General features: G+C 40.2%; 1 protein-coding gene across 1 annotated transcript in view; it reads left to right on the top strand.

The window, feature by feature from the left end:
* Positions 1-18,931, top strand: part of LOC124721568 (AP-3 complex subunit delta-1) — a 269,083-nt gene that overhangs the window by 52,438 nt on the left and 197,714 nt on the right. Inside the window, exons 4-6 of the mRNA XM_047246607.1 lie at positions 13,529-13,657; positions 13,766-13,906; positions 15,863-15,992. Coding sequence (XP_047102563.1) covers positions 13,529-13,657; positions 13,766-13,906; positions 15,863-15,992 — 400 coding nt within the window. The remainder of the gene's footprint in view (positions 1-13,528; positions 13,658-13,765; positions 13,907-15,862; positions 15,993-18,931) is intronic.

An 18,931-nucleotide genomic window follows, 5' to 3' on the forward strand; every position in this document is an offset into this window, starting at 1 on the left:
GAGGATCTTTTGCGCATCTACATGAACCTATGAGACGAAACAAAGAGCTCTCTGTTAATGACTTTTGGAAGCAATTCAGTGTTTTATATGCCATGAGAACTATTGGATGAAGCCATGAGAATTATTGGACAACCTTGGAATGAAATTTCACAGGAACCTTTATACGGAGTCTGGAAAGAACTGCTTATTTTTTCACCACTGAAACCCAAGGGGAACCAGCAGCCCCCAGTGTCCCTTGTTTCGCACATGGTCTCTGCTGCTGAGGCGCCTCCATACGCGATGCGGTGGATCTGCCCTCACAGCAGGGTGAGTGGAGGGTGGTCAAATGTTCAAATCACTCTAGGCGAAGGGCCAGTATGGAGGCTGAGTGGCTGACCTCACCTATTTGGCCTGTGAGTGAACAGGTCGCCGTTCCTTTGACAGGGTCCGGACTGGTACATGTGGACACAGGGTTGTGATAGTCTGATTAAAATTGCTTGACAGTTGACGTCTGTCATTTGCTGCTACAGTGTCCACATCCGCTGGTGGCTATCACTCGGTTACAAGCGACATACGAACATGGCGGGTCACTTCACAAATGCTGTTAATATAAAAGACGGAGCAATGTTAGAAGTGGCCGCCATGAGGTATGATGAATACGGGAGGTGCTCTGTTGACAGCTAGTTTCAAGTGGCCTGAGACAGTTGCCGCACATGACATGTTTTATAGCTCCGAGTTTAAACTCGTGTCTTAACCTAACCACAACCTTGTTCAATGTATCTGAGAAAACGGCAGTCAACAACCTGTGGTAGAACTAAAATCACGATTGCTTTGTTCACGGCGTTTAAGGCTAACCTCTATGAGCAAACTCAAGACAGAAAAAATTTCGTATATGTTTGTTCCCATAGCCATCTTCTGCAGCAAAATTTCAGTTTTAGTGGTAAAAGCGAATTGTAGTTCCTCACTGTCATTGGTTACCTGAAACTATCCTCACTCTGGGTACAGGGGACACCACGTTACAAAATGATGAGCAGTCCTGGTTGACACTTGGGTGCAAATTATAGGTGACAGTCAGATTCCAAATAAAAAAAAAGTGATAAGAAGAAAAAATAAGAGCAATTAAAAAAAGTCAGTATGACGATGAAAATGATGCAGCAGAGTATTAGAAGTAAAAAATTACATTTAAACCAAATGATTGAATTAAATCTATTATCAGTCTTTTGATTAGATTTAGAGAAATAAAAATTTTCTCTGCATTTGACATGATTAGAACCTCCGACCTTGTACACGTCAGGCTGAACCCAAACACCATGCTGTGTCATTACACTGTTGAAGGCTGTTGTGTTTATGAATGTGGTGTCATAGTCACAACGATTGACAACCTTCAAAAATTCGGCTTGACGAAATGTCGTGTGAAGCTTGTCTAATGCAAGCGGTTGTCTGTGATTATAACTACTGTATATATTTGCTGAATCACATCTTGTGTGGAAGGATCCAGTACTATTCAGTTATTGCTGTGTATGAAACATATTTTGTTAGCATCATTGTCTGTTTGTATTGTTTTTGGTATGGTTTTCATATGTGATGAAATATGAAATAAAAGACGCAGACCCAGGATTCAGGATCCAAACATGACAAGAAAGAAAGCCGGACAAGGAATTGAAAGTGAACTAATTGTTGTGGCAATTTGGCAATGGCAAATAGTTCGGCCTTGATGTTGAGTACTCTTTTCAGAAGAAACCAAATACAATGTGTGAAGCGTCAGCTATCAAATAATTTTAATTGGACTATAGTTATTAGGAGCTCCAGCATTAGGCACATTATGGAGCTCATTAGGGAGATAGTGTTCAGGGCTATAAAGAAATGCAATGTGCATTCAATATGTCTGGTGGGGGACCTCATCCGAGATGTGGAGGTGACCTTGCCTGCGGGCATCGGGCCTGAAGGTGAAGGGTGTAGTCATCTGCAACTTGTGACTCATGTCGGTACCGACAACGCCTGCCGCATGGGTTCTTTTACCATCCTCAGTTATTACAGGCGGCTGGTGGAGGTGGTGAAGGTTGCTGGCCTCACGCACTGAGAGCAAGAACTACTTGCAATTCCCAGTGTTGTTCCCAGAGTTGATTGGGGTCCTTTGGTTTGTAGCCAAGGGGAGAGTCTCAACCAAAGGCTTTGTCGACTCTGCAATGGTCTTGGCTATAGATACCTAGACCTGCGTTATTGGGTGGGGATTTGTAGGACTCTTCTTGAGACATCAGGGGTGCACTGCACAAAGGAATCAGCTACTTGGGTAGCAGAATACTCGTGGAGTGCACATGGGGTTTTTTGGGCTAGGCGGTAATTCGAGGTACTCTGAAAACAAAAAACACACACACACACACACACACACACACACACACACACACACTGTGTGTGTGTGTGTGTGTGTGTGTGTGTGTGTGTGTGTGTGAGAGAGACAGACAGACAGACAGACAGACACAGAGAGAGAGAGAGAGAGAGAGAGAGAGAGAGAGAGAGAGAGAGGGGGGGGTCGGTCAGATGGCGATCAGAGGAAAGACACCTAGACCGTCAAAATTTTATCAGTAAATTGTCGACGTATTGGTAACAAAGTTCCCGAATTTGCTGCCCTCCATGAAAGTTCTTGCACTCAAATTATTCTTGGGATCGAGAGTTGGCTGAAACTAGAATTAGAAAACTCTGAGACTTAGCGAGTCATAGAATGTACATTGGAAAGACAATTAGACACTATAGGAGGGGGGAGTGTTCATTGCAGTTGACAAAAATATTCTCTCTATTAAGGTCGAAGTTGAGTGTGACAGTGAAGTTATCTGGTCACGCATAAGACGTCTGGGGAAAACCAAGTTAATTGTACGGTTTTACACACCATCTGATTGCACTATGACAGTTTGAGAGTCTTTCAAAGAAAGTCTGCAGCCAATAGCGTGTAAATATACAGATCATTCACTACTAGATGGAGGTGACTTTAACTTACGAAGTATAGACTGGGATGTCCATGCATTCCTTGTAGGGGGTACAGACAGCCAGCCTTGAGAGTACTTTTGATCTTGCTTTCTGAAAACAGTCTTGGGCTGTTAATTATGGAGTCCACACATAATCGAAATATTGTAGACCTTATGGCTACATACATGCTGGACTGTAGGAAATAATTGTTAATTGTTAAAGACAGCATCAGTATAGAGTCAGGAATTAGTGATCATGATGTCATTATAGCAATTATGGTTACAAAAGTTCATAAATCACTCAAGGAGGCCAGGAGAGTGTTCCTACTAGAAAGACAAAATAAGCAGTTGTTAGTGTCTCACTTAGTGAACTGAGATCACTTAGTTCCAGTAAGATAGGCATAGAGGAATTATGGGCGAAGTTAAAACAGACTGTAAATTGTGTTTGGGAGAACTGAGTGCCCAGTAAGTGGACTAAGGAGGGAAAAGACCCACCGTGGTTTAACAATGACATTCGGAAAATTGTGAGGAAACAAAGGCTGTTGCACTCTCAGTTCAAAAGAGAGTGCACAAAGGACAACAGGCAAGATTAGTTGAGATTCGTGCATAAGGTTAGTAGAGACTCGTGTATCTGTGAAAACATCTGTCCACGAGCCTACAACTGCTACTGTGGGATCCTGCCGACTCATCTTGTATAGGGTGCGTAAAGGATGCTGCATTCTTGGAATGCTATACAATAATTCAAGGAAATCACATTAGTAGTGTTTACCACAAATAAGCAAATTGACAATACTTAACTTTGAATTTACATCGGTGTTGCAAGCGATTGGCAACATGCAATCAATCAAAGTCCCTTGCTGTATACAAGGTCCATGTAAGCAATTGATACGAAGGATTACATGTCACTGCTATCGTAGTGCTCTCCGCTAGGCCGGGTCTAGTACTGTCCTAATACTGTGCTGTTTAGTACTGTGTGGCCAAGACTGGCTGGAGCGGTGCTTATATTCTCTTCAGCTAAAGAGCGCTCCTGTCGTGGTGCGGTCCTTGTCAGTGGGCTATTGGCTGACGTCGTCTCTCAGCCTTCTTTGCTCTTGCAGTCTTCACCTTCATGCCATCGCTTATCATTATGCCGGAACATTCCCCCCCCCCCCCCCCCCCCTCCACCCAAAGCAATAGATCGTCATCGTGTAGGGAGTGTGACCATGGCGGGGGAGGAAGGAGAGTGGGTGCCTCGTGGGACCGGAAGCTCTGGCTGCAGGGGACTTCAAGCTTCCAGTTGTACCCCGCCATCAGGCCTGCGCTCTGGTGGAAATGTCCCCCGGAAAACGACCAGAAGGGTATGCATCCACCTCCTGATGCCAGGAACCAGATGAAGAAGGTGGTGTGGGCGGGTCCAGTTCCATCGGTAGGACGAGAGGAGGCGAAGATTCCATCTCCATGGGGTCGTCCCGCAGTGTCGTGAGGACACCCTCTGGTGGCTGCTGTGCCTCCTTGTCCTCTGGACCTGTGAATCTGGGGGAGGAGACACTACAGAATCATCGTGCACATGACAGAAGCGAAATTGATTTTGATCTCGGCACTGCAAGCCATCTGGACCTGAAATAAGATATATGTAAGTGCCAAGTTGACGGGCTGCCACTGAAAGCCCTGTAAAAGACAATATCATGCAGCGCAAAGCGATACTTGTGGGTTTCCTTCAGTGCCAGATGCCGAGGAGGTTGGAGCTGGTTGAGCAGTGTCCAGTGTTGGTGGTGGTGGCTGCGAAGCAATTCTGCTGGCGATGGGCCATCTCGTGGGTGCGAATGATAAGGGGTGAGAAACGCATACAATGCTTTATCCCTGGTGTCTGCGGAATGATGTTGGGCCATCTGCTACTTGAAGGTTCTGACAAAATGTTCCACTTTGCCGTTTGACTGTGCGTGGAACAGTGCACTAGTTAGATTCTGTATGCCATTGCGTTCATAGAATGTTTCAAATTCATTTGATGTGAACTGAGGGCCGTTGTCTGACACTATTACTTCAGGTAAACCTTCTAGGCAAAAAACAAAGGACAACACGAATTATGCTATGTGACGTTGTCGAGTTCGTTGGTGCAGCAAAAGGAAACTTGCTATACGAGTCAACCACAATCAACCGACGAGTGTTCCAAAAAGGTCCCGCAAAGCTTATTTGCACATGTTGCCATGGCAATTGCGACTTAAGCTAAGCAGAAAATTTTTGTGGCGGAGTGGACTGATTTTCTGTACATGCATGACACTACGAAATCATCTGTTCCATTTGTGTGTCCATACCGTGTCAAGTTTAGTGTCAATGCTCTAACTGCTCCATACAAACAATCCCCCCAGTGTCCTTGGTGAAGTAACTGCAACACTTCCTTTTGCAAAGCTTTAGGGATTGACACATGTGACTGTCCACTGTCATTTTGAACTAGAGTCACACCTTTCTGTACAGCGAGGTTATGCCGACGGGCAAAGTATCGGCGCACTGCAGAGTTCCTTTATGCTGTTCAAGGAACGAGGCCAAGATGTGCGAATGTATGTTAGCAAAATGTTCAAATCTGAATCAGCTTCTGTGGCCTTTGCAATTTTCCTATAGTTCAGCAGAAAACACTGAAACAGTTCAGAATCCTGAGCATTAGTGTGACAAGATGCAGCAGAAGTGTCAAAGTCTGTGTCAGGGCCAATCAGTTTGTTAGTGACGCTACCACTGGGTTGTGATCCAGTACTCTCGGAGTGGTGTTAGGATAGAGTTTTTGTTCACAGTACCTGACACTTTGTGAGCTAGGAGGTGGGCCTCAAACTGGGACAACCACTTGAGCCATTTGTATTCTTGTTCATGAAACTGTCCAAAAGGTGTTGTGGCAGCTGTAGTAGGTGTAGCTTGCTCGGTTGGGTGCGCAGTGTTGGCCAGTAGCTGCTGCACCGTGTTGAGTAACATAGAGATCTGCTGCATCTGGGACTGAAACATCTGTGTTAGCTGTGTGGTATTTACTATTTGCAGCTGTGACATTGAGCTGGGGTGGGAGAGGTGGGGTGGGCATTTTGAAAGACACGAATGCAACAAACAAACAGACAAGGCAAGCAAACAAAGAAATTTTCTGCAACGCCCACCTGAAAACACTGATTAGCAAAAACTACAAGAAACTGTTAAAGCAAGGAAAAGCCCCTGAAAAGTAAAGAAAAGAAAGAATTAAGGTGCCAGCAAAAGACAAAAAAATCCCTTGGCTGTCCAGCACTGGGTTCAACAGATACTCATCGCCAAATGTGGGGTCCTGCCCACTTGTCTCATATAGGGTGCCTAAAGGATGCTGCCTTCTCGGAATGCTATACAACAATTCAAGCAAATCACATTAGTAGTTTTATTACAAATAGCAGATTGACAACACTAAACTTTGAATTTGCAATGGTGTTGGAAGTGATGGGTGACATGCAAACAATCAAATTCCTTTGCTGTATACAAGGTCCATGTAAGCAATTGATATGTATTACACATCGCTGCTATTGTAGTGTTCTCCACTAGGCCTGGTCTAGTACTGTCCTAATACTGTGCCGTCTAGTATTGTGAGACTACTGTGTGGCCGAGGCTTGCAGGTGCGGCGCTTATATTCTCTTTGGCTAGAGGGCGCTCCTGTCATGGTGCGGTCCTTGTCAGTGAGCTGTTGGCTGTCATCTCACAGCCTTCTTTACTCTTGCGTTCATCATCTTCATGCCATCGTTTATTGTTATGCCTGAATAACTACCACTATCGTGCCTTCGCAGAAGATCTGGCTGTGAATCTGAGAAAGTTCTGGTCCTGTGTGAAATCACTAAGGTGGTCTACGGCTTCCATCCAGTCACTTGTTTACTAGTCTGGTGTGGAAGTTGAAGATAGCAAATTGAAAGCTGAAGTTTTAAATTTTGCTTTTAAGAAACTGTTCACACAAGAGAATCATCCAAACATACCGTCATTTGACCATCACACAGACTCCAGTATGAACGACATAGTAATAAGCATTCCTGCCACAGAGAAGGAACTGAATGAGTTAAAAGCAATTGAGTCACAAGGTCTGAATGGAATACCAGTTCAGTTTTATAAAGAGAACTCCATGGCATTAGGCCTGTACTTAGCTTGCATTTATCGCAAATCTCTTCTCCCAGCGCAAAGTCCCAAGCGACTGGAAAAACGTGCAGGTGACTTGCTGTATTTAAGAACGGTAAAATTACAGACCTGCAAAATTACAGACCTGCAAAATTACAGACCTGCAAAATTACAGACCTGCAAAATTACAGACCAATATCCCTAACATAAGTTTGCTGCACAATCCTTGAACATATTCCCAATTCAAATACAGTAAATTTTCTAGAGGCCAAGAAGCTCATGTCCACGAATCAGCACGGTTTTAGAAACCATCACTCATGCAAAATTCAGCTTGATCTCCTCTCACATAATATCCTGCAAATCATGGATGAAGGGCAGCAGGAAGATTCCATATTTGTAGATTTCCGGCAAGCATTTGACAGGATGCCCCACTGCAGACTGTTAACTAAAGTACGAGCATATGAAATAAGTTACCAGAAGTGAGAGTGACTCAAAGACTACTTAAGTAATAGAACCCAGTATGTAGTTCTTGACGACGAGTGTTCATCGGAGACAAGAGTATCGTCAGTAGTGCCCCAGGGAAGAATGATTGGACAACTATTATTTTCTATATATGTAAATGATCAGATGGACAGCAATCTGCAGTTGTTTGCTGATGATGCTGTGGTATACAGAAGGGTATTGAAATTGAGTGTCTGTAGGATGATACAAGATGACTTAAACAAAATTTATAGGTTGTGTGATGAATGGCAGCTAGCTCAAAATTTAGAGAAGTGTAAGTTAATGCGGATGAGTAGGAAAAACAAACCTGTAATATTTGGATACAGCATTAGCAGTGTCCTGCTCGACACTGCCACGTTGTTTAAACATTGGGGCATAACGTTGCAAAGCGATATGAAATGGAACGAGCATGTGAAGAGCGTGATAGGGAATGTGAATTGTTTGACATTGATTTATTGGCAGAATTTTGGGGAAGTGTGGTTCATCTGTAAATGAGGCCACATGTGGGATGCTAGTAAACCTATTCTTGAGTACTGCTAGAGTTTTTGGGATCCATACCAGGTTGGAATAAAGGAAGTTACCGAAGCAATTCAGAGGTGTGCTGCAAGATTTCGAACAGCACACAGGTGTTACGGAGATGCTTTGTGAACTCATATTGGATTCTCTGGAGGGAAGGTGACATTCTTTTCAAGGAACACTGTTGAAAAAATTTAGAGAACTGGCATTTCAAGCTGACTGCAGAACGATTCTACTGCCACCAACATACATCTCACTTAAGGACCATGAAAATATAATATGAGAAATTAGGGCTCATACGGAGGCATAGTTGATAGTCTTTTTTTTTTTCCTTAGCTCCATTTGTGAGTGGCACAGGTAAGAAAATTACTAGTAGTGGTACAGGGCACCTTCCGCCACATTCTGTATATTGGCTTGTGGAGTTTGTAGATGTACAAAAACATTGAATATCTTGAGTCTTTCAGAAAATGAAATGACGATGGCAGAGTTGACAGAAGGTCTCAGTTTAGTTGAAAAAGGGTCACAAATTTTAGAAAAAATAACTCCAACAAAATGTGTGTTGCTGCTACATGCAACAAAAGGGGAATAATAAATACATTAGCATGCTAGGAAAAAATTTTCTGTGAAGGAAAAAAAAACTCTTCAGATGACATTGTTACATCTTATGAAACCTATGTTACTATAATTTTGGTTTACATTATTGCAATGCATAATACTGGTCTGTAATATAATTTATTCTATCATTGAACATTTTATTAAACATTTACTTCTAAATTCTGTAGTCTCTGTCTCAATTGAACGTAATTTGTATGTGTTTATATGTAAAATTGAACCGTGAATTCGACTTAACACAGTTATCACTCAATCCCACCTGACGTGAAAGTCAGCAGTAATGCTGTACAGATATTGTTAATAAATATTTCTTTTAATCTATTTCATGACTCTTGGCACACACCATCTGTGTCCAAATTTGTCGTGTCATTTTCTTACAATTTTTGTGTGCGATAGGGCTGTGTGGAAAAGGTGAAGAATCATCAAATGAAAAAGACAGTGAATGCTTATCTCTAGAACTAAGTTCTGCATTGTTTCTTGAACCGCTGAAGAGACTTTTTTGAGTCTTCTCAATGGCAAGTACTTCCTCCAATGACAATGGTAACTTTAAAGTGTAAGCCTGAAACTCTGAATTGGGGCTAACTAAATCAGATGCACAATGGAATTGACAAAGCTATGTTAGACTTTACAAACTAGCTACCCAGTGAAGTAGTCTTGCAGGTAGTTTTTGTGACATTGGACGAATTTCATTGTGGTTGCTACTACATGTGCTTGCATACTGAAATAGTCATACGACTTGGTGCAAATAACTTTACGCGTTATGCTTCCAGGGTGTACCAGGTGGTTTAGTTTTTGAATCAATTGACCTGTTTGCATGTTAGAAGGCAATAGCTAGACATGTTATATGTCTGAGGCAAAGTTCAGCATTAAGCATGACATGGTGACATCTGTCATTGCGGTCAATCAAAGGCAGTGATTTGGGAGGGATTGAATACTCTCAAAGATGGCATCTGAAAAACACACACACACACACACACACACACACACACACACACAGTGGTCACCGCCATCTCCAGGCAGGGCTACTGATGAGGCATGCCTACCTTGCCAGTGGGCAGCAAACTGCTGCACCGAGGTGTCATCGACTTTCTTTCTCAGCTGATGCAGCATCCTCGGCAGCAGTGTGTCCACTTTTGGATGGAGTGGATTCCTCTCCAGATTACATACACACCATATATCACAAAAAACTAAAACTGAAGAAACTGCAAAAAGGTGGGAATTTAAGGAGATGGGACCTGGATAAACTGACTAAACCAGAAGTTATACAGAGTTTCAGGGAGAGCATAAGGGATCAATTGACAGGAATGGGGGAAAGAAATACAGTAGAAGAAGAATGGGTAGCTTTGAGGAATGAAGTAGTGAAGGCAGCAGAGGATCAAGTAGGTAAAAAGACTAGGACTAGTAGAAATCCTTGGGTAACAGAAGAAATATTGAATTTAATTGATGAAAGGAGAAAATATAAAAATGCAGTAAATGAAGCAGGCAAAAAGGAATACAAAAGTCTCAAAAATGAGATTGACAGGAAGTGCAAAATGGCTAAGCAGGCATGGCTAGAGGACAAATGTAAAGATGTAGAGGCTTATCTCACTAGGGGTAAGATAGATACTGCCTACAGGAAAATTAAAGAGACCGTTGGAGAAAAGAGAACCACTTGTATGAATATCAAGAGCTCAGATGGAAACCCAGTTCTAAGCAAAGAAGGAAAAGCAGAAAGGTGGAAGGAGTATATAGAGGGTCTACACAAGGGCGATGTACTTGAGGGCAATATTATGGAAATGGAAGAGGATGTAGATGAAGATGAAATGGGAGATATGATACTGAGTGAAGAGTTTGACAGAGCACTGAAAGACCTGAGTCGAAACAAGGCCCCGGGTGTAAACAACATTCCATTAGAATTGTTGACAGCCTTGGGAGAGCCAGTCCTGACAAAACTCTACCATCTGGTGAGCAAACTGTATGGGACAGGCGAAATACCCTCAGACTTCAAGAAGAATATAATAATTCTAATCCCAAAGAAACCAGGTGCTGACAGATGTGAAAATTACCGAACAATCAATTTAATAAGCCATGGCTGCAAAATACTAACGCGACTTCTTTACAGACGAATGGAAAAACTGGTAGAAGCCGACCTCAGGGAAGATCAGTTTGGATTCCATAGAAATATTGGAACACGTGAGGCAATACTGACCCTACGACTTATCTTAGAAGCTAGATTAAGGAAAGGCAAACCTACGTTTCTAGCATTTGTAGACTTAGAGAAAGCTGTTGACGATGTTGACTGGAATACTCTCTTTCAAATTCTTAAGGTGGCAGGGGTAAAATACAGGGAGCAAAAGACTATTTACAATTTTTACAGAAACCAGATGGCAGTTGTAAGAGTCGAGGGACATGAAAGGGAAGCTGTGGTTGGGAAGGGAGTGAGACAGGGTTGTAGCCTATCCCCGATGTTATTCAATCTGTATATTGAGCAAGCAGTAAAGGAAACAAAAGAAAAATTCAGAGTGGGTATTAAAATCCATGGAGAAGAAATAAAAACTTCGAGGTTCGCCAATGACATTGTAATTCTGTCAGAGACAACAAAGGACTTGGAAGAGCAGTTGAATGGAATGGACAGTGTCTTGAAAGGAGAATACGAGATGAATATCAACAAAAGCAAAACGAAGATAATGGAATGTAGTTGAGTTAACTTGGGTGATGCCGAGGGAATTGGATTAGGAAATGAGACACTTAAAGTAGTAAAGGAGTTTTGCTGTTTGGGGAGCAAAATAACTGATGATGGTTGAAGTAGGGAGGATATAAAATGTATTCTGGCAATGGCAAGGAAAACGTTTCTGAAATTTGTTAACATTGAGTATGGATTTAAGTGTCAGGAAGTCATTTCTGAAAGTTTTTGTATGGAGTGTAGCCATGTATGGAAGTGAAACATGGATGATAAATAGTTTGGACAAGAAGAGAATAGAAGCTTTCAAAATGTGGTGCTACAGAAGAATGCTGAAGATTAGATGGGTAGATCATATAACTAATGAGGAGGTATCGAATAGAATTGGGGAGAAGAGGAGTTTGTGGCACAACTTGACTAGAAGAAGGGATTGGTTGGTAGGACATGTTCTGAGGTATCAAGGGATCACCAATTTAGTATTGGAGGGCAGTGTGGAGGGTAAAAATCGTAGAGGGAGACCAAGAGATGAATACACTAAGCAGATTCAGAAGGATGTAGGCTGCAGTACGTACTGGGAGATGAAGCAGCTTGCACAGGACGGAGTGGCATTGAGAGCTGCATCAAACCAGTCTCAGGACTGAAGACCACAACATCAACATCACAAAAAACACAGCAATGACTTGCATTCTGAGTAATAAATAGAATAATTTTGAATACTGTTTCATTGTGTCTAACAATACCACACAGCTCCTTAGTCTGCATCCTAACAAACCAGTAGGGGTTTCCGGCCTGTCAGTGAGTGACCCCTACAGGGCTAAGTCTATGTTATAGAAATCTCTAGAAAGTACTGAGCATATGCTAAAAATAATTTGATCATATTTCTGAACTATATGTTTCACACAACTTGTAACTTAAAAAATCTTGTATTCTTCTTGTATGACATTATTTTTTCTGCATAGAATGCTCTCGAGATGGGTGCTTTTCTTAAGTATAACTTTGCTTACTGCTACTCCAAAGGTGGTCCGAATATAGACCAAAAAGGGTTGTTACAACAAAGTTACAGTAGAGCAGTATATTATGTACTGAATTTCGAAAAATTCCTGGAAGCTGTACAAAGCCATCAGTACAAAATACTAGTTTATAAGATAAATTTATTATCTTTAAAGTAAGGGAAGCTAGACTGTGCATCCTGTCAACATTCTCAGCTGAGCTGGGAGATCTCAGATGTGTATTTTTGAGTTATTACTACTGTATTAAAAAAAATGACGTATTTCACACAGAACAACATTGTGGCTGATGTTTTATTATGATGATACAAAAGGAAGGGTTTTTGTTTGTACTTATTGGAACCATATAATTAATTAACCTGAAATGTTTGAACCCATATTATTGCTTTATATTAAAAGAGGTAAAGTCTATGGCACTCAACCCACCTTTTGTTCACCATGGCACTACGAGGTAGCAGGAGCGAGCTCATTGCCCCTGCGCCCTTTTACCCCCAGGAAACATCTCTGATAATTGATTTGATAGCAGGCTGAGTTGACCTGGCATCATCCTGGAGGGACTGAAATGAGGAAAACCCTCAGTCCTACCCAGGGTTGATAGTCTAGCACCTCACCAATTTGACCATCATGGCTACTACTGTTTTATATAAGATCATATTATTTATTTAATGGATGGTTTTCACTTTTCTGTTTGTGGGTGCTCATCGTGGGCATATTCACTCGAACTTTCATGTGCATACTACATATATACATTGTCTCCTCAAACTTATATGAACTTTTAACTTCCAAAGTGGAAATCTTGTCTTTAATGGGAAGTAATTTGTGATGTTGATCAATCTGTCAGTTGACAGTGTCTGAAACCATGACTTGTAAACTGAGTGAGGTGGCACAGTGGTTAGCATACTGGACTCACGTTTAAGAGGACGACAGTACAAACCTGTGTCCAGCCATCCAGTTTTCGCTTTTCCACGATTTCCCTATAAACTACTCCATGCAAATACCGGCATGGTTACTTTCAAAGGGCGCGGCCAATTTCCTTCCCCATCCTTGATGCGATCTGAGCTTGTGCTCCATCTCTAATGACGTCACTGTCGACGGGAAGTTAAACCCACTCTTCCTTTTTTCTTATGACTTGAAAAGTAATTTTGAAAATGTAGATCCCATACAAACTAAAGCTATTTATAAAACAAATTATTGATTGAAAATATTGGTTGTTGCAGCTCCAAATGCTGGGATATGACATCAGCTGGGCTGGATTTAACATAATAGAAGTAATGAGCTCATCAAAATTTACCTACAAAAGAATTGGCTATTTAGCATCATCACAGTGCTTCCACGCAGATACGGAGGTGTGTTGATTTCTGATTTTTTTAAAAAAAGAAATAAAATATATGCACAGTTAACAAAATGATCATATTTGTACAATTTTGCTGACAACTCAAAATTATCATTTTCAGTTGCTTATGTTAACAACAAACATGATTCGCAAGGATTTAAATAGTCAAAATCAGTATGACGCTGGAGTTGCACTGTCAGCACTTTCCTGTTTTATTAATGCTGATTTGTCAAGAGATCTTGCAAATGATATAATGACTCTTGTAAGTATTATATTTATTATTACCATAACATCTATATTTTAAATATATCCCTGTTTCATGTAGGCAGTGCTTAATGATTGTAATAGTCAGTATATTAGAGAGACTTTTTCGGCAGTTAGGGCAGAAGACAGAGATATAGAGCATGGAAATACAAAGGCGGGGAAGAAGAAGAGAGAATGTAAATGTGTTGACTGACAAAAGTGTTAGTCTTGTGGCTGGTAATACTATCTTTGGCACAGATTTTGCCCATAATAAAGGCAGTCCCTACACAATTGTACATGCTTCCTGGCATTACAATCTCGTGAGGGACTAAATAGTGTTTATTGGCTTTCAAGAGCAATAAGTCTGTAAGATACAGACAACTACAGGAGTTGAATCTGCGTACACCTGAAATCTGTCAGTATAGAAAGTCAAGAGCTTATGGCCCATTATACACTTAAGCAGGTGGTACACACTCCATGTTTTGCTTGCAGTTTGTGGCCTGTGTCAATGGTTTCCACAGATAGGTGGGTGCACATTGCTGTGTGCAATCTAGTGAGTACTGAGTTCTGTGCTCTGTGATATGTCCTCTAGCACATTCTGCTGTTTGATTGCAAGTATGGAGGTCAGACTGCTGTGTTTAAATCATTTCAGTCTATCTGACATACTAAAAGAGAAATTCAACATGTGGAAGATTATGGGTACGTCCTGTTGTGGAACAGGGATGTAGGAAAGGATCATTCCTCAGACTGTGTTCCAAATTGCGTAATTATGTAGATGAATTTTACAATTATTTTCATATGTCTAGTCATTCTTTTGCCGAACTTGTTGGTAGAATACAAGGCAAGTATTCTTTCAACATTTTCAAGAGTCAGACTAGTACTCCAATAGAAGGAGTTGCAGTATCTTAAGATAAGAACATGTATAAGTGTAGGAAAGATGATTAATGTAAATAAAGTTTTTAATCATTCAAAACTTGTGCATGTCATTCATTGGGCATTAGACAATTTTACATATGTGTTTTGAGTATTATGTTTTAATTCCTACAGTTATTGTAATGTCCCCTAAGATCACATCAGTGTTGAATTGGCTGATCTTTTCCCAACTTCACAATGTTCAAAATTCTCTGCTGAACAATCTTATTGCCTCACTAGTGAAATATTTTGGTGAAATGAAGTTTATCTGCTTCATCTGCATGTGGTGTCTGCAGGACTGTATATGCAGAAACTTGTTCCTGTGTATTTAACTGATGTGAATGGTCCACAGCACAGAGGGGTTGCATGCATAGCTCCACCAGGTGTGGACTGTTCGCACAACTGGGAAATTCTCCATAAGATTATGTGATTTCCAACCATATGCGAAACACAGAGCGTGGACTATTCGCTTAAGTGTACAACTCTCCTAAAGCAATAGCTGACATTGAATTGCCGTATAGATAAAGAATGTACAGTAATAATTTTATCAAAGGGAAATTCAATCAGGAAAGCTTAATAGACAGAACTGCTGGCCAGTGCTTAGTTTACAGCCAACACGCACGAGATTCTCTCTCTCACTTTTATTAGTGTCCATAGTCATTACTGTAGTAATATATTAACGGTTAACAAATAATGACACAGTAGTAATTATTGGAGACAAAGAAAGTAATTTATTTGAATATTTCTTTTGCAGATGTCAGTTTTCTGTAACATAACTTATCTGAAAAGGTTGATATCAACTTTTGCTCTCCCAGGTTAAATTTAAATCTTTTAATTGTGGCTGATCTGTATGTAATTTTTTTTTCTTTTTTCCATACAGATAATAAACATTATGAGTATTGTGATTTCTACTAATGTAAAGTTTTGTTACACTAAAAGACTGTATTTTGGAAATGTCATTGACTCTTTGAATTGCTTTAAGAATGTAGATAATATTTATTAGTATTATAAAATTCACTTTTTATTTTAATTTTCTTCTGTAAATATGTTGCTTATGTTCCAGCTCACTTCAACAAAATCATATCTTCGTAAAAAAGCTGTTCTTATGATGTATAAGGTTTTCCTAAAATTTCCTGAAGCTCTTCGACCAGCATTTCCCCGTCTTAAAGAGAAATTGGAAGACACTGATTCAGGTCAGTATTACCGTATTTGTATTGTCACTGTAAGTTGAGTACAAGTATGTATACCACAAAAATACCTATTTTGTAACACACCCCTGATGGACTACCAATTGAACTACTATCTTATTTTCATGTTTGGGTTTCTTATGTGTGTGTGTGTTTCCAGAATGTGTTTGTTCAAATTTGTCAGCTGACTCCCGCCAGTCCCACTCTCCCCAAGCTCTGCGTCATGTTACTTTAGTAAGCAAAAATACAGAATAGTTCCTAAAGGGATAGCCTATTTTGATATCACTTCTAACCCTTTTTTTTATACCAGCAACACGAGCAATTTAGTACTTTGGCACTTATGTTACAATGGTTGCACTTAATTCAAAATGGTGCGAATGAACTATAGTGGAACTACTGTGAAAACATAGTTTCTCAATAAAGTTTTCATAGATGCATTAATTGCATTATGAATCCCAATATACAGTTTGTCTTTAGCAATCAAACTTTTTACTATGAAGCTCATTTTGAGCATTTGTAATTTTTGTTTCTTAATGTTCATCTCTATGAAACTTTTTTATCCTCTTTGAGAACTTGAATTTTGTTGGTACATGAAGTGTGTTTGAAATGACGTTTTTACACATGGCTCACCATTTTATCCAAAATCTTATGTAACATTGTTTCACACAAGAGTAAGTAGGCTTCAAAGATTAAGATGAGAACAATGTTTTGGAATGAAGTCTCACATGAAGTTTATTAACACATCTAGGACACTTCGGTCAGTCTTCCCCTTGTGACATTTATATTTACATCTAGATCTACATCTGCATGACTACTCTGCAAATCACACTTAAGTGTCTGACAGAGGGTTCATCAAACGACCTTCGCAATAATGCTCTGTTAGTTCACTCGTCAACAATCTGCAGAAAAAACTAAGACCCGTATTGTCCCATGCATTCTCTTATTTTATTATGACGAGTGTTTCTCCCTATGTAGGTCAGCATCAACAAAATATATTCACATTCAAAGGAGAAAGTTGGTGATTGAAAATAAGTTGGTGACTGAAATTTCGTGAGAAGTTCACACTGCAATGAGAAATGCCTCTATTTTAATGATGTCCACATCAAATCCTGCATCATGTCCGTGACATTCACTCCCCTGTTTCTCAATAATAGAAAACTTGCTGCCCTTCCTTGAACTTTAACATACTCCATTAATCCTGTCTGGTAAGAATCCTACACCACACAGCAGTACTCCAAAAGAGGACAGATAAGCATAGTGTAGGCAATCTCTTTAGTGGATCTGTTGCATCTTCTAAGTGTTCTGCCAATAAAATGCAGTCTTTGGTCCTTCCCCACATTTTGTGTGTCTTCTTTCCTATTGACATTGTTCGTAATTATAATTCCTACATACTTAGTTGAATTTACGGCCTTTAGATTTGACTGATTTATTGTGTAACTGAAGTTTAACAGATCCCTTTTAGCACTTACGTGGATGACCTCACACTTTTTTATTTAGGGTCAATTGCCAATTTTTGCACCATACAGCTATCTTTCCTAAATTGTTTTGCAATTGGTTTTGATCTTCTGATGACTTTACTAGGCGATAAATGACAGCATCATCTGCAAACAACCTAAGATGGCCGCTCATCTTGTCTCTTAAATCATTTATATAGATAAGGAACAACAGAATGCCTATGACACTACCTTCGGGAACCCCAGAAATCACTTCCGTTTTGATATCTTTCTGTCAGCTAATACAAACTGCGACCACTCTGACAGGAAATCATGAATCCAGTCACATAACTGAGACGATATTCTGTAAGCATGCAATTTGATAACAAGCTGCTTGTGAGGTACGGTCTAAAAAACCTTCTGGAAATCTAGATGTATGGAATCAATTTGAAATCCTTTGTTGATAGCACTCAACACATCATGTGAGTAACAAGCTAGTTGTGTTTCACAAGAATGATGATTTGTAAATTCGTGTTGGCTATGTGTCAATAATAATAATAATTTATAATGTTTGAACACAATATATGTTCCAAAATCCTGTTGCATACTGACATTAACAATATGGGCCTATAATTTAGTTGATTACTCCTATTGCCTTTCTGGAATGTTGGTGTGACCTTGCAATTTTCTAGTCTTTGAATATAGATCTTTCATCAAGTGAGTGGTTGTATATCATTGTCAAGTATGGAGCTACTGAAACAGCATACTCTGAAAGGAACCTAACTGCTACACACTCTGGGCTGGAGGACTTGCTTTTATTAAGTGATTTAAGTTGCATCACTAATTTGGGGATGTCTATTTCTAAGTTACTCGTGTTGGTAGCTGTTCTTGATTCGAATTCTGGAGTATTTACATTGTCTTCTTTGGGGAAGGAATTTCCTAAGACTCTGTGTTAGCAGCACTGTCATTGATAGTATTCCCTTTGCTATCGCACAGAGAAGACATTGATTGTCTCTCGCCACTAGCATACTTTACATACAACCAGAGTCTCATTGGTTTTTCTTCCAGGTTTTGAGACAAGGTTCCATTGTGGAAACTATTATAAGCATCTGGCATTGAAGTCTGTGCTAGATTTTGAGCTTCTGTAAAAGGCCGCCAATCTTGGGGATTTTGCATTCATTTGAATTTGGCATGCTGTTTTCGTTGTTTGTGCAACAGTGTTCTGATCTGTTCTGTGTACCATGGGGGATCAACTCTGTCATTTGTTAATTTATTTGGTATAAATCTCTCAATTGATGTTGATACTCTTTCTTCGAATTCAAGCAACATATGGTGTACACTTACACTGTTAATTTGGAAGGAGTGGAGATTGTCTCTCAGGGCGGTGTCAAGCAGAATTTTTTCTGCGTTTTTTTAATTGACATATTTTTCATTTATTTTTGATGGATATGGGAGTTATGGTACTCAGTCTCGCTATGGGAACCAAGTATTCACTAATCACTGTATCCATTT

Source organism: Schistocerca piceifrons, chromosome X, assembly GCF_021461385.2.
Source record: "Schistocerca piceifrons isolate TAMUIC-IGC-003096 chromosome X, iqSchPice1.1, whole genome shotgun sequence".
Classification (NCBI taxonomy): Eukaryota; Metazoa; Arthropoda; class Insecta; order Orthoptera; family Acrididae; genus Schistocerca; species Schistocerca piceifrons.